Here is a 14559-nt window from a genome sequence, read left to right as displayed (position 1 = left end):
CCCCCCGGGCTGTCCCCCCCCTCCCCCCCGGGCTGCTGCCCCCCCCCCCCCCGGGGCTGTCCCCCCCCCCCCCCCCCCCCCGGGCTGTCCCCCCCCCCCGGGCTGTCCCCCCCCCGCCCCCCCCCGGGCTGTCCCCCCCCCCCCCCCCCCCCCCGGGCTGTGCCCCCCCCCCCCCCCCCGGGCTGGGGCTGTGCCCCCCCCCCCCCCGGGCTGTGTCTCTCCCTGACTCGCTGTCTGGTTGCAGGCGGTGTCCGGGTCACTGATGGACGCTTTGTGCGGTTCGGGCGGTGATAACGGCTCCAGGTTTTGGGTGAGTTATTTTTAATTGTTTTTAAATCTTTAATTAGCGAATTAAATGTTAACCATTAATGTTGACGGCTGTGGGGGGGACAGCCCCCGCCCCTCACTCCACATACTTCATTTCTCTGTTTGTGTCTCTCTTTGTCTATTCGTCTCTCTCTCTCTCTCTCTCTGTGTCTCTCTGTGTGTCTGTCTCTCTCTGTGTGTCTGTGTCTCTCTGTGTGTCTGTGTCTCTCTCTGTGTGTCTGTGTCTCTCTCTGTGTGTCTGTGTCTCTCTCTGTGTGTCTGTGTCTCTCTGTGTGTTTGTCTCTCTGTGTGTGTGTGTCTCTCTCTGTGTGTCTGTGTCTCTCTCTGTGTGTCTGTGTGTGTCTCTGTGTGTCTGTGTCTCTCTGTGTCTGTGTCTCTGTGTGTGTGTGTGTCTGTCTGGCTTCACTTCTACCGAATCTAACCCCCATCTGGGATGTAAACCCTGGACTGCACATCGTCTTGGGACATCTTCCTGACTTAAAAGGTGCAATATAATTGTAATTTGGTGTGAGTTTTCTGTGAGTCTGTCTGTCTGTCTCTGTGTCTGTGTGTCTGTCTATCTGTGTGTGTGGTTAGCACTGGTCTCCGATGCTGAGCCGGGGGGGTGTCGGGGCTGAGCCGGGGGGGGGTGTCGGGGTTGGGGGCTGAGCCCCCCCAGACACACACACACAAACACCCCCACACCCCCACACCCCAGACACACACACACACACCAACACCCCCCCCACACAGACACCCCCCCTCCCATACACCCCCCTCCATACACCAACCCCCCCCACCCACACACCAAATCCCCACCCACACACCAACCCCCCCATCACACCAACATCCCATCACACCAACCCCCATCATACCAATCCCCCTTCCCACCCCCCCATACACCAACCCCCCACACACCAACCCCGCCATCACAACCACCAACCCCCCCATCACAACCACCAACCCCTCCACACACCCACCAGCCCCTCCCACACACCAACCCCCCCATCACACTAACCCCCCATTACACCAACCCCCCCATCACACTAACCCCCCATCACACCAACCCCCCATCACACCAATCCCCCCTCTCACACCCCCCTCCCATACACCACACCCCCCACACACCAACCCCCCATCACACACCAAACCCCCCCCATACACACCAACCCCCCCATCACACACACCAACCCCCACCCATACACCAACCCCCATACACCAACCCCCCCCATACACCAACCCCCCCCCATACACCACCCCCATACACCAACCCCCCCATCACACACACCAACCCCCCCATCACACACACCAACCCCTCCCATATACCAACCCCCCCCATACACCAACCCCCCCATCACACACACCAACCCCCCATCACACACACCAACCCCCCATCACACACACCAACCCCTCCACACACCCTCCCCCTGCCATACACCCCCCCTCCCATACACCCCCTCACATACACCAACCCCCCCACCCACACACCAACCCCCCATCACACCAACCCCCCCACCCACACACCAAATCCCCCACCCACACACTAACCCCCCATCACACTAACCCCCATCACACCAACCCCCCATCACACTAACCCCCATCACACCAATCCCCCCTCCCACACCCCCCCCATACACCAACCCCTCCCATACACCAACCCCCCCCCCCACACACCAACCCCTCCACACACCACCAACCCCTCCACACACCCACCAACCCCTCCCATACACCCCCTCCCATACACCAACCCCCCACCCACACACCAACCCCCCCATCACACTAACCCCCCAAAACACCAACCCCCCATCACACTAACCCCCCATCACACCAAACCCCCATCACACCAATTCCCCCCTCCCACCCCCCCCCTCCCATACACCAACCCCCAATCACACACCAACCCCCCATCAAACACCAACCCCCCATCACACACCAACCCCCCATCAAACACCAACCCCCCATCACACTAACCCCTCATCACACCAAACCCCCATCACACCAATTCCCCCCTCCCATATCCCCCCCTCCCATACACCAACCCCCAATCACACACCAACCCCCCATCAAACACCAACCCCCATCACACACACTAACCCCTCCCTCCCATACACCAACCCCACACACCAATCCCCCCATCACACACACCAACCCCCCCTCACACACCAACCCCCACACACACACCAACCCCTCCCCACACACCAAACCCCCCCACACACCAATCCCCCCCCCCCACCCACACATGAACCTCCGCACCACACTCACAACTCCCCCACACACATACATATACAACAACCTACCCCCAACACACACACAGCGCCTTTCACCAGTTGAGTGGGGAAGTGGGGTGTTGAGAGGCAGGCCCACACACCAACGATGAGTATCGTGGAGGGTTGTGCTGTGACCACCGTGGTTCCAGTACCCGGACCTGAGGCTCGGCGCAGCCACATACATCATCTGCTCAAGTTCCTTATCAGCATTTCCCTTTTGAATGTATTTAATCAAACTTCTCCAACCTTTAGTTCTGACGAAAGGGTTGTGGACCCAAAACGTTGACTTACTTTCTCCATAGCTGCTGCCTGACCTGCTGAGTGTTCCCAGTCATTTCTATTTTTGTTTCTCCAACCTTGTGTGTTTCTCCAGGGCACACAATCTCAGGCCCTGTCCCCTTGAGTTTGATTCCTGCAGGAATCCTGCGTATGTCTCACCCACACACTGCTCCCTTTCTGCTGGCATGTTGATTTGAATGGTTGGAGCTGGAGCCACAGGTGCAGAAACACAGTAGATTACAGTGATTATACTATGCTTCAGCTCTTACACTCCAGCCAACGTTCAGCTGCCTCGAACCCTCTCCTCTCTCCCAGTGACCAGGCCTGATCTTCGGAACAAACCTGTGCTGTCATTGACCTGGGAGTGTGGACGCACCGTGTATAGGGAGCTTTACTGTGTCTCTAACCCTGACGTGGGAGTGTGGACGCACAGTGTAGAGGGAGCTTTACTGTGTCTGTAATCCTGACCTGGGAGTGTGGACCCACAGTGTATGGGCGTGAGAAAGTCAGCGAGTTGTCATCACTTTGCATTACTTGCCCCTCTGGTCTCATCTGGGCTTGTGGATCCAAAACGTTGACTCACTTTCCTTTCTCCATAGTTGCTGCCTGACCTGCTGAGTGTTCTCAGAACACCAATCCCTCTGCTTTGCAAACCCCCTCAGTGAGGAGGTGTGTGAGAGAGACATTCCTCCCAATGAGAGGAACTCCCTACTCAGGGCTGTGCACATACTCCACCTTAACCAGTTACTGATGTTTACTCTGGGTTTCGGTTGGGATCATCTCCAGCAGGGCAGAGTGCACGCATGGAGAGGGGGGGAAGGGGGCTGTGTACTGTGATGGTGGTGGGGGGGCTGTGCTATGTACTGTGGCTGAACGTTTTGTATTTGCTGTGTTGCAGGACCATCAGCTGGCTGTACACCCGGTCACGCCTGACCTCACGGCTTGCTTTCAGGACACGGTGCTGGTCTGGATCCCGTGTGTGTATCTCTGGGCCGTCTTCCCGCTTTACTATGTGTATCTGCGGTTCAACAACAAGGGTTACATCAGGGTCACCATCCTCAACAGGGTTAAAACGGTATGTGGGAATCTTACCCAACTCACTGACATCAGAGTGTAGACGCACAGTGTAGAGCGAGCTTTACTGTGTCTCTAATCCTGACCTGGAAATGTGGACACACAGTGAAGAGGAGCTTTACTGTGTCTCTAACTCTGACCTGGGAGTGTGGACGCACAGTATAAAGGGAGCTTTACTGGGTCTCTACCCCTGACCTGGGAGTGTGGACGCACAGTGTAGAGGGAGCTTTACTGTGTCTCTAACCCTGACCTGGAAGTGTGGACACACAGTATAGAGGGAGCGTTAATGTGTCTCTAACCCTGACCTGGGAGTGTGGACGCACAGTGTAGAGGAGCGTTACTGTGTCTCTAACCCTGACCTGGGAGTGTGGACACACAGTGTAGAGGAGCTTTACTGTGTCTCTAACCCTGACCTGGGAGTGTGGACGCACAGTGTAGAGGGAGCTTTACTGTGTCTCTAATCCTGACTTGGGAGTGTGGACGGACAATGTAGAGACCATCAAGAAATGCCCCCCCACCCCACGAACATTCCTAGGAAGAGGAGGCTATTCAGCTCGAACCTGTTCCTCCATTCTATAAGATCATGGCTGATCTGTACCTCAACTACAATTTCCCTGACTCTGCCCCGTATCCTTTAATACCCTGACCTAACAAATATCTATCCACCTCAGTCTTGATAATGTAAATGGATCCAGCATCCACAGCCTTTTGGGGAAAGAGTTCCTGATTTCCACTGCCCTTTGGGTGAAAAACTACCCCCGGATTTCACTCCTAAATGGCCTAGCTCTAATGTTAAGATTATGCCCCTTGTTCTGGATTCCCCCACTGGAGGAAATAGTTTCTCTGTAGTTACCCCCAACCCAGGTAAGTCCGTGTTCAATCAATACCGCGTTTCATGTTTTTTCTTGATTGGCATAAATGACATAAATAAAGTAAATGAATTTTTTGGCTGACAAAAGGTTTCTCACCCCTGGGGTAGAGGGTCTTTCACTGTCTCTAACCTGTGCGTGTTGATTCTCAGCTGCAAGAGGTGTGTGTGGTTTTGAGTGTGACTGACTTGAGGTGGGATTGCTGTGCTGTGTTTGTGTGTAACAGTGGAGCCTTGTGTGAGGAGATTTGCATTTTCTAGGAAAATATCTGCATGTCAATTCTAGGATTATTGTTATTTGACAAAATGTAGTATAAGGTGGAGATGTTTTACTGACGGCATCCCCGCCAGCCCACCCCCCCAGAAGGCTGTATACACAGTGAGCAGGAGCAGGAGTCTCGGCTGACGGAGCCCTCCCTGACCTTGGGTGTCTGGAGCCTCACAGTCCCCAAGCAGAGACCTTGTGCTGCAGCTTCAATTTCATCATCTTATCTCATCAGCTAGCGGAAATGCAGCCTCATCTGATAACAGTTTCTCCTCCCCCCCCCACCCCGGCCTTTCTGACTGGCTGACGTTCCCCCCCCCCACACCCACCTGCTCTCTGACTGACTGGCTGACGTTTCCCCCCCCCCCACACCCACCTGCCTCTCTGACTGACGCTGACGTTCCCCCCCCCCACACCCACCTGCCTCTCTGACTGACTGGCTGACGTTCCCCCCCCCCCACACCCACCTGCCTCTCTGACTGACTGGCTGACGTTCCCCCCCCCCACACCCACCTGCCTCTCTGACTGACTGGCTGACGTTCCCCCCCCCCCCACACCCACCTGCCTCTCTGACTGACTGGCTGACGTTCCCCCCCCCCCACACCCACCTGCCTCTCTGACTGACTGGCTGACGTTCCCCCCCCCCCCACACCCACCTGCCTCTCTGACTGACTGGCTGACGTTCCCCGCCCCCAGGTGCTGGGGCTGTTGCTGTGGATGACCTGCTGGTCTAACCTGTTTTACTCCTTCGATGAATTGATCAATGGCATCGTCCGCGCCCCCTCCTACTTCATCAGCCCCTTACTGCTGGGCGTCACCATGGTGAGTATGTGGGTGGGGGGGTGCGCGGGGGGAGGTGCGCGCGGCTTGGTGCACGTGGGTGCGTGCGCGGGGGGGTTAGTGTGTGCAAGGGGGTGTACGGGGGTGGTATTTGGGGTGTGTATGTGTGTGTGGGGGGGGTATTTGGGGTGTGTATGTGTGTGGGGGGTGTATGTGGTGAGGGGATGTATGTGCGGCATGGGGAAGGTATATTTGGGGTGTATATGTGGGGGGGCTGCCCCGTGTCTCACGCTCTCGCCCCCCAGTTGCTGGCTGTGGGGCTGATCCAATACGAGCGGTTGCGGGGGGTCCGTTCCTCCGGGCTCCTCTTCATCTTCTGGCTGATCGCACTGCTCTGTGGCATCGTCACTGCCCGCTCTCGGCTCCTGCAGGCCCTCGACAAGGTGAGACAGGAGGGCGAGGGTGGGGGGAGCTGGGTTATGGATGGGAGGGCAGGGTGGTTGCGGGAGGGCAGGGGCTGAGGGAGGGTGGGGGGGTGTGGTGAGGGGAGAGGGTGGTCTGCACACTGACTGTGATCTCTTTTCTGTAGGGGGGAGTGAGTGACAGGTTCCGCTTCGCCACGTTCTATGTGTATTTTGCACTTCTCCTGGTGCAGCTCATCTTGTCCAGCTTCAGTGAGCCTCCCCCGCTCTTCTCCAAGCTTGTTACTGATCCGGTGAGTGTCGTGTGCCGGGGTGGGGTGGGTGTGTGTGCTGGTGAGTGCCATGTGCCAGGGGTCGAGAGGAGGCACTTGCACTGAGGGAGGAGTGGGGGTGAAAGCCAAAGTTTAAAATTGGGGTGATTCACGGTTATATTCCCGGTTTTATTCCCGGCAGAATCCATGTCCCGAGGACAGCGCAGGATTCCTGTCTAAGATTACGTTCTGGTGGTTTACAGGGTGAGTCTGAGTGTCAGCGCTCACCAACCCCCCTACGACGCCCACCTTGCGCTGCCCCTCTGAGCGTGTGTTAAGTGTGTGCTGTGTGCCCGCAGGCTAGCCAGGCTGGGGTACCGGCGGCCACTGGAGGACAAGGATCTCTGGTCTCTCAGCACAGACGATACCTCGGAGGTGATTGTCCCGCGGCTGCTAAAGGAATGGGAACAGGAAATCGCCAACGCAGAGAGGTAACCACGCTCGTCCCCATCCCTCCCCCACACTCTACTCCCCCATCTCCCCCACATCCCATTCCCCCATGCCCTTAATCCCTCTAATCTTTAGAAACCTATAAATCTTAGTCTTGAATATGTTCAAGGACTGAGAATCTACAGCCTCTGGGGTAAAGAATTCCATAAATTCACTACCCTCTATTCGAAAAGGCTAACCCTTAATCTTAAGACTGTGACCCCGAGTTCCATATTCTCCTTCAGGGGAAATAGTCTCACATTGTCTGCTCTGTCAAACCCCATAAGAAACATAAGTTTCTATAAGATCACTCCTAATTCTTCTATATTCTAGAGAGTATAGGCCTAGTTTACTCAACCTATCCTCATAGGTCAACCCTTCATCCCAGGAACTAACCTAATGAATCTACCCTGCACCCCCTCTAAGGCGAGTATATCCTTTCTCAAATAAGGAGACCAAAACTGCACACAATACTCTCGGTGCGGTCTCACCAGGGCCCTGTGCAGTTGCAGCAAGACTTCCCTACTCTTGTATTCTAACCCTTTTGCAATCAACGCCAACATGCCATTAGCCTTCCTAGTTGTTTGTGTACCTGCAAACTAACTGTTTGTGACTGGTGTACAAGGACACCCAAATCCCTCTGAACACTAACACTATCTATTCTCTCCCCTTCTAGAAAATAATCTGCTTTTCTGTTTCTGCTTCCCTTTTGTAAAGCCATGTTGACTCTGCTTAATCATGTTATGGTCTTCTAAGTACCCCACTACGATGTCCCTAATGAAGGATTCTAGAATTTTCCCTACCAGCGATGTCAGACTAACTGGTTTATGGTTCCCCATCTTCTCTCTCCCACCCTTCTTAAATAGTGGTGTTACGTTTGCGATCTTCCAATCAATGGGAACCGTTCCAGAAACCAGAGAATTTTGAAGGATCAAAAACAAGGCATCCACTGTCTCAGCAGCCACCGCTTTATAAACCCTAGGATGCAGGCCATCAGGTCCAGGGGACTTGTCATTTTTCAATCCCAACAGTTTCCCTGGTACTAATTCTTTACTGATGTTAATTTCCCTAAGTTGCTCACTAACATTAGCTTCTTGGTTCCCCTCTATTTTTGGTAAGTTTTCAGTGTATTCTAATGTGAAGTATTTGTTTAATGACTCTGCCATATCTTTATACCCCATTATAATTCCTCCTGTCTCTGCCTGTAATGGACCCACATTAACTTTTGCTAATCTCTTCCTCTTTATGTATATGTAAAAAGTCTTTATGTTCCTAGCTAGTTTACCCTCATAATCCATTTTCTCCCTCCTAATCAGTTTCTTAGTCTTTCTTTGTGGGTCTCTGAAGCCCTCACAATCCTCAGGTTTACTACTCTTTTTGGCAGTATTATTCTTTTAATCGTATTCTTTCCCGTATACTGCTCTAGTTGACAATGGTTGAACACATTTCCCGTGGTATTTTTATTCCTCAGGGGAAGATGTACTGTATCTTTAAAGGTTTGCCATTGTCATATCCTTTAATCTAATTTCCCAGACTATTTTAGCTAAATCCTCTCTCATACCTGCAAAGTTGGCTCTATTTAAATTTAAGACCAGTGGTTTGGACTTAATTACATTACTCTCAAACTTAATGCTAAAGTCCATCATGTTATGGTCACTCTGCCCCAGAGGAGCCTTAACTTCCAGATTGCTGATTAGCTCTATTTCATTACTCAAAACAAGATCTAGGATCGCTTGTTCCCTGGTTGGTTCCTCAGCAAACTGATCTAGAAACAACAACAACAACAACAAGATTCCATTTATAAAGCGCCTTTCACGTCAGGAGGACGTCCCAAGGCGCTGCACAGTTGGGTCAGGACCCGAGCATTGGGGGGGAAATGGTCAGGGTGAGGGGAGGGATGGGAGGGAGCGAGAAGGGGGAAGAGAGTCGAGAGGGAAACTATGTCTAATGCATTTTATAAACTCCTCCTAACTTACTTTTGCCAATTTGTTTTTCCCAATCTATATGAAGATTAAAATCACCCACTGTTAGTATATTTCCTTTGCTACATGCTCCACTAGTTTCCTGACTAATACTCTGCGCAATACTGTGGCTGCTGTTCGGGGATCTATAAACTACTCTCACGAGTCTTTTCTCCCCCGTTATTTTATAATTCCACCCATACTGACTCTACATACTGATTTTCTGATTAAAATTCTTCCTGCCTACTGTTTTTATCCCATCCTTTATTAGCAGGGCTCCCCCTCCACCTCGTTATCCACATTGCCTATCTTTACTAAGTGCTGAATACCCCAGAATATTTAGCCCCAGCCTCGATTGCCCTGTAACCACATCTCAGTAATACCCGATTGTTTCTATTTAAGCCATTAATTTGTCTATCTTATTATGAATGCTTCGTACATTCAGATATAGCGCCTTTAGCTTTGACTTCTTGCTATTTCCTACTCCCTAATGCCCCATTTTCTTTTCTGAGCTTCTTGTCCCTCCTTGACACACTGTTTATCTCCCTCGCTAATCTGATCTACCACCTTCATTGTTCTTAGTTTTGCTGATTTACTTCTAACTGTAACTGTAACCTTCCCTCCTCCCCCCACCCTTTAGTAGTTTAAAGCTCTGCCCACCTCCCTATTTATTCATTTTGCCAGGACATTGGTCACAGCCCGGTTTAGGTGGAGCCCATCTCTATGGAATAGCTCCCTTTTCCCCCAGTATTGGTGCCAGTGGCCCATAAAATGAAACCCCTGCCCTCCGCACCACTCTTTCAGCCACGCATTTAATTCTTTAATGTGTTTGTGCCTGCACCAATTTGCACCTGGCTCAGGCAGTAATCCCGATATTATTACCTTGGACATTCTACTTTTTAATTTAAATCCCAATTCCTTGAACTCACTCCTCAAATCGTCCCTCCTAGTCCTATCTATATAATTGGTGCCGATGTGGATCACCACAATTGGATCCTCCCCCTCCTGCCTCAATTCGTCTCCAGCCTTGAAGAGACATCCTTCACCCTGGCCCCAGGAAGGCAACAGAGCTTTTGTGTCTCCTGGTTGTGGCTGCAGAGAAGTGTGTCTTCCTCCTGACTATCTAGTCTCCTATTACAACTAAATTCTGTCTATCTCCCCCCACTTGTGTGGCCCCCTGTATAGAGGTGTTGGAGTCAGTTTGCCCATCCTCCTCATCACAGGCTTCCCTGTCCACACAGGTGTACTGTTGGACAAGATTAAAACCTGGTACTTCTCCGCCACTCTCTCTGGGGTCCCCTTAGCTGCCTGACTGTCAGTCACCCTGTCCTGTCGAGTAACATAATCTATACATTCCCTGAGCCTCAGGTGGGGGGACTGGCTCCAGGATGAAACTATTCAGGAAGCTCTCACTTTCCCTAATGCTGCGCAATGTCTGCGCCTCAGATTCCAGCTCAGCTGCTCTGACCTGGAGCTTCCTCAGTTGCAGACACTTACTGCAGATGTAGTCGCCCGGGGCTCACGTTGCCCTCCATCAACTCCCACATACTGCAGTCCTCGCCCATCACCTGCCCTGACATTCCCTCCTCTCTCTCACTCTGGATTTTACAGGTTTTTTTTAAAAAAAGTTTTTTTGTTAGTATTTCTGTTCGTGTTTTTGTTGGTGTTTTTGTTAATGTTTTTGTGTGTTTCTGTTGGTGTTTTTGTGAGTTTCTGTTGGTGTTTTTGTGAGTTTCTGTTGGTGTTTTTGTGAGTTTCTGTTGGTGTTTTTGTGTGTTTTTTTGGTGTTTTTGTGTGTTTCTGTTGGTGGTTTTGTGTGTTTCTGTTGGTGTTTTTATTTGTGTTTTTGTGAGTTTCTGTTGGTGTTTTTCTGTGGTGTCACTTGTTTTTATTTACAGCTCCGCCCCTGCTCTGTCCCGGCTCCGCCCCTGCTCTGTCCCGGCCCCGCCCCTGCTCTGTCCCGGCCCCGCCCCTGCTCTGTCCCGGCCCGCCCCTGCTCTGTCCCGGCCCCGCCCCTGCTCTGTCCGGCCCCGCCCCTGCTCTGTCCCGGTCCCGCCCCTGCTCTGTCCCGGTCCCGCCCCTGCTCTGTCCCGGTCCCGCCCCTGCTCTGTCCCGGTCCCGCCCCTGCGCCCGGCCCCGCCCCTGCTCTGTCCCGGCTCCGCCCCTGCTCTGTCCTGGCCCCGCCCCTGCTCTGTCCCGGCCCCGCCCCTGCTCTGTCCCGGCCCCGCCCCTGCTCTGTCCCGGCCCGCCCCTGCTCTGTCCCGGCCCCGCCCCTGCTCTGTCCCGGCCCCGCCCCTGCTCTGTCCTGGCCCCGCCCCTGCTCTGTCCTGGCCCCGCCCCTGCTCTGTCCCGGCTCCGCCCCTGCTCTGTCCCGGCTCCGCCCCTGCTCTGTCCCGCCCCGCCCCTGCTCTGTCCCGCCCCGCCCCTGCTCTGTCCTGGCCCCGCCCCTGCTCTGTCCTGGCCCCGCCCCTGCTCTGTCCCGGCCCCGCCCCTGCTCTGTCCCGGCCCCGCCCCTGCTCTGTCCCGGCCCCGCCCCTGCTCTGTCCCGCCCCGCCCCTGCTCTGTCCCGCCCGCCCCTGCTCTGTCCAGGCTCCGCCCCTGCTCTGTCCAGGCTCCGCCCCTGCTCTGTCCCGGCTCCGCCCCTGCTCTGTCCCGGCCCCGCCCCTGCTCTGTCCCGGCTCCGCCCCTGCTCTGTCCCGGCTCCGCTCTCCGGCTCAGCAACAAGGGGGACAACACACCCGCCATGTGGGAGGCTGGGATCTAATCTGGGGATTCGTGGGGGTGGGGGGGTAACCTACACGGGGATTGAGGGAGGTGAGGTGTACAGTGTGTGTGTGTGTTGCAGGGCTAGGAGCTGCCTGGACATGCCGGCCGGAGCCGCCCGGGAAGGTGAGGAGCTGCTGAGTGAGGGGCCAGGGGGGCCAGAGCCCTCGCTGCTGCGGGCCCTGTGCAAGACCTTTGGGCCATATTTCCTCATCGGCTCTGCTTTCAAACTGTGCCAGGATCTTCTGACCTTCGTCAACCCCCAGCTGCTGAGGTATGAGGATGGTACACACGGTGAATAATTCAAAACAGCCAGCGGGGGCAGGGGGTGGGGGATCTCACACTCAAACACACCTTCACACGCACGTGTACACGCGCTGTCGCACACACGTGTACACGCGCTCTCACACACACGTGTACACGCGCTCACACACACACATGTATACGCCCTCTCACACACTCGTACACGCGCTCTCACACACACGCTTACACACGCTCTCACACACGCGTACACGCGCTCTCACACACATACACACATGTTCACACACACGCTCTCACATGCCCTCGCATATGTACGCGCCCTCTCTCACACACATGCGCCCGCCCTCTCTCACGTGTGCACTCTCTTTCTCACACATGAAGCGCTCTATTACTCGTGCATGCTCTCTCCCATACGTCCGCGCTCACACATGCTCTCACACATGCCACGCTCTATCTCTAACTCGCGCGTGCGCTCTCCCATATGCGCTCTCTCACATACTCACACACATACTCTCACAAACACATGCGCATTCTCAAAGACACGCATACTAGGTTGTGACCGCTCTGGGTCCAAGCTGAGATGTCTGTGCTCTGATCTCACCACAGTAAACTCCTGCAGTTTGTGAAGCAGAAGGCCTCGCCAGTGTGGTGGGGGTACATGATCGCGGTGCTCATGTTCTTCTCGGCTGTGCTGCAGACCCTCATCCTCCACCAGCATTTCCAGTACTGCTTCATCACCGGCATGAGACTGCGCTCAGCCATCATTGGTGCCATCTACCGCAAGGTCAGTCTGTGCCTCGCTCAGCTCCCCCCCCCGTGTTGTGCCGTGCCATGTACTGCCGCTGCAGGCTCATGGCCGGCCACTGTGGATGGGAGGGGAGTTGGGGGTCTATCCAGTGGACGAGTGGTGGCGGGAATTGTGGAAGTAGGTGGTCGCGGGGAGTGGGGCGATGGCGTTGCAGGTGAGTGAGGGTCAAGGGAGCTATGGTCAGGGCATAAGAACTGGTGGGTGGTTGCGAGCAGGTGGTCAGTGGGCGAGGGATGGCTTTAGGGTGGCAGTGGCGGATCGCAAGCTGGGGAGGTGTGGGGAGCGGGCTCTGGTGCTGGGCTGACTCCCACCCCCTGTGTTCACAGTCGCTGGTGATCACGAACGCAGCGAAGCGTGCCTCCACGGTGGGGGAGATTGTGAACCTGATGTCGGTGGACGCTCAGCGGTTTATGGACCTGACCACTTTCCTCAACATGCTGTGGTCGGCCCCGCTCCAGATCTGCCTCGCTCTCTACTTCCTCTGGCAGGTAACCTGCGGCTCGGCACCATTACTGGTGCCAGTGGGCACTGCCTGAGCCAGGCCTGGCTTCACTTACTTTAATCTCTGGATCTGAAAGGTGTAGCTCCCAGTCGAGGCTGTGGCCACAGTACAGCGCAGTGGGGGTGGAGTGGGCATCCTTGGGATGAGACATTACACTGTCTTAATTAGTCCGTCTTAAATTACATAATTATTCTCCACTTTGCTACAGCTTCAGAGGTCAATTGAGAATTACATTAAAAATTCTATACAGTCTGAAATAAAGTTTAAAACACTTTGTAAATGAGACCAAAATGTTACCCCGCCCCCATCCCAGAACGATGTAATATCTTAATCAACATAATTAAATACATATTTTATGTATTTACCCGAGGAATACTTTTTTCAAAAGCAAATTTGTTCGTAGCTGAATTATGGTTAGGAATTACAATTCATTCATTGCATCAAGTTTCCTGCTCATTCAGAAAAAATCAAAAATGTTTTATTTGTATAACTGCTGTCATACTGCCTACAAAATCAGTCACAACACTTGACAGTTATTGGAAAGAATTTTGCAAAGCTTTAATATGCTGTAAATATTGCAAGACCTGATTGTCTACAAGTAGGATATCACCATCCTAATGTGGTGGACACATCTTGTAACTTCAAGGGGAGAGAGTAAAGAGTGAAAGGAAAGTCACTTTGACCTGTTTTCCTGCATATACTAGGCAATTACTGAGAGCAATTAGCAAGCAATTTGTTGCTTACATTCTCTTTGGTAGGAAATGGCAGGTGGTGCAAATAAGTAGACAAAGTAACTATATTGGATAATTAAATTATATCTACTACAATAACATTTTGTAGTCCAAAACTCTCAAAAACAATTACTCTCTTTAAATTGATTCCAGAGACCTGAGTTTGATTCCTGGCAGGGTGAAACCTTGGGCAAGTTTCCTTACAACAACAACAACAACAACAACAAGATTCCATTTATAGAGCGCCTTTCACGTCAGGAGGACGTCCCAAGGCGCTGCACAGTTGGGTCATGACCCGAGCAGGGGGGAAATGGTCAGGGTGAGGGGAGGGAAGGGAGGGAGAGAGGAGGGGGGAAATGGTCAGGGTGAGGGGAGGGAAGGGAGGGAGCGAGGAGGGGGGAAATGGTCAGGGTGAGGGGAGGGAAGGGAGGGAGCGAGGAGGAGGAAGAGAGTCGAGAGGGGAGCTGAAGGCACGGTCAAAGAGAAAGGTTTTGAGACCGGCCTTGAAGGAGGAAAGGGAGGAAGCGGCGAA

The 14559-nt window shown here is 53.6% G+C and overlaps 1 protein-coding gene across 1 annotated transcript in view; it reads left to right on the top strand.

Annotated features, from left to right (window-relative positions):
• Nucleotides 1-248: 248 nt before the first annotated feature.
• abcc3 (ATP-binding cassette, sub-family C (CFTR/MRP), member 3) overlaps nt 249-14559 on the top strand; it is a 35836-nt gene continuing 21525 nt past the window's right edge. The window contains exons 1-10 of the mRNA XM_042342284.1: nt 249-310; nt 3751-3927; nt 5756-5881; nt 6145-6282; nt 6429-6554; nt 6715-6776; nt 6872-7003; nt 11808-11999; nt 12593-12770; nt 13121-13282. Coding sequence (XP_042198218.1) covers nt 263-310; nt 3751-3927; nt 5756-5881; nt 6145-6282; nt 6429-6554; nt 6715-6776; nt 6872-7003; nt 11808-11999; nt 12593-12770; nt 13121-13282 — 1341 coding nt within the window. The 5' untranslated portion in view covers nt 249-262. The remainder of the gene's footprint in view (nt 311-3750; nt 3928-5755; nt 5882-6144; nt 6283-6428; nt 6555-6714; nt 6777-6871; nt 7004-11807; nt 12000-12592; nt 12771-13120; nt 13283-14559) is intronic.

This window comes from Callorhinchus milii, unplaced genomic scaffold (assembly GCF_018977255.1).
Source record: "Callorhinchus milii isolate IMCB2004 unplaced genomic scaffold, IMCB_Cmil_1.0 Scaffold20, whole genome shotgun sequence".
NCBI classification, from domain to species: domain Eukaryota; kingdom Metazoa; phylum Chordata; class Chondrichthyes; order Chimaeriformes; family Callorhinchidae; genus Callorhinchus; species Callorhinchus milii.
The sequence above is the reverse complement of the archived record's forward strand: the minus strand, read 5'-3'. Positions and strand labels throughout refer to the sequence as shown.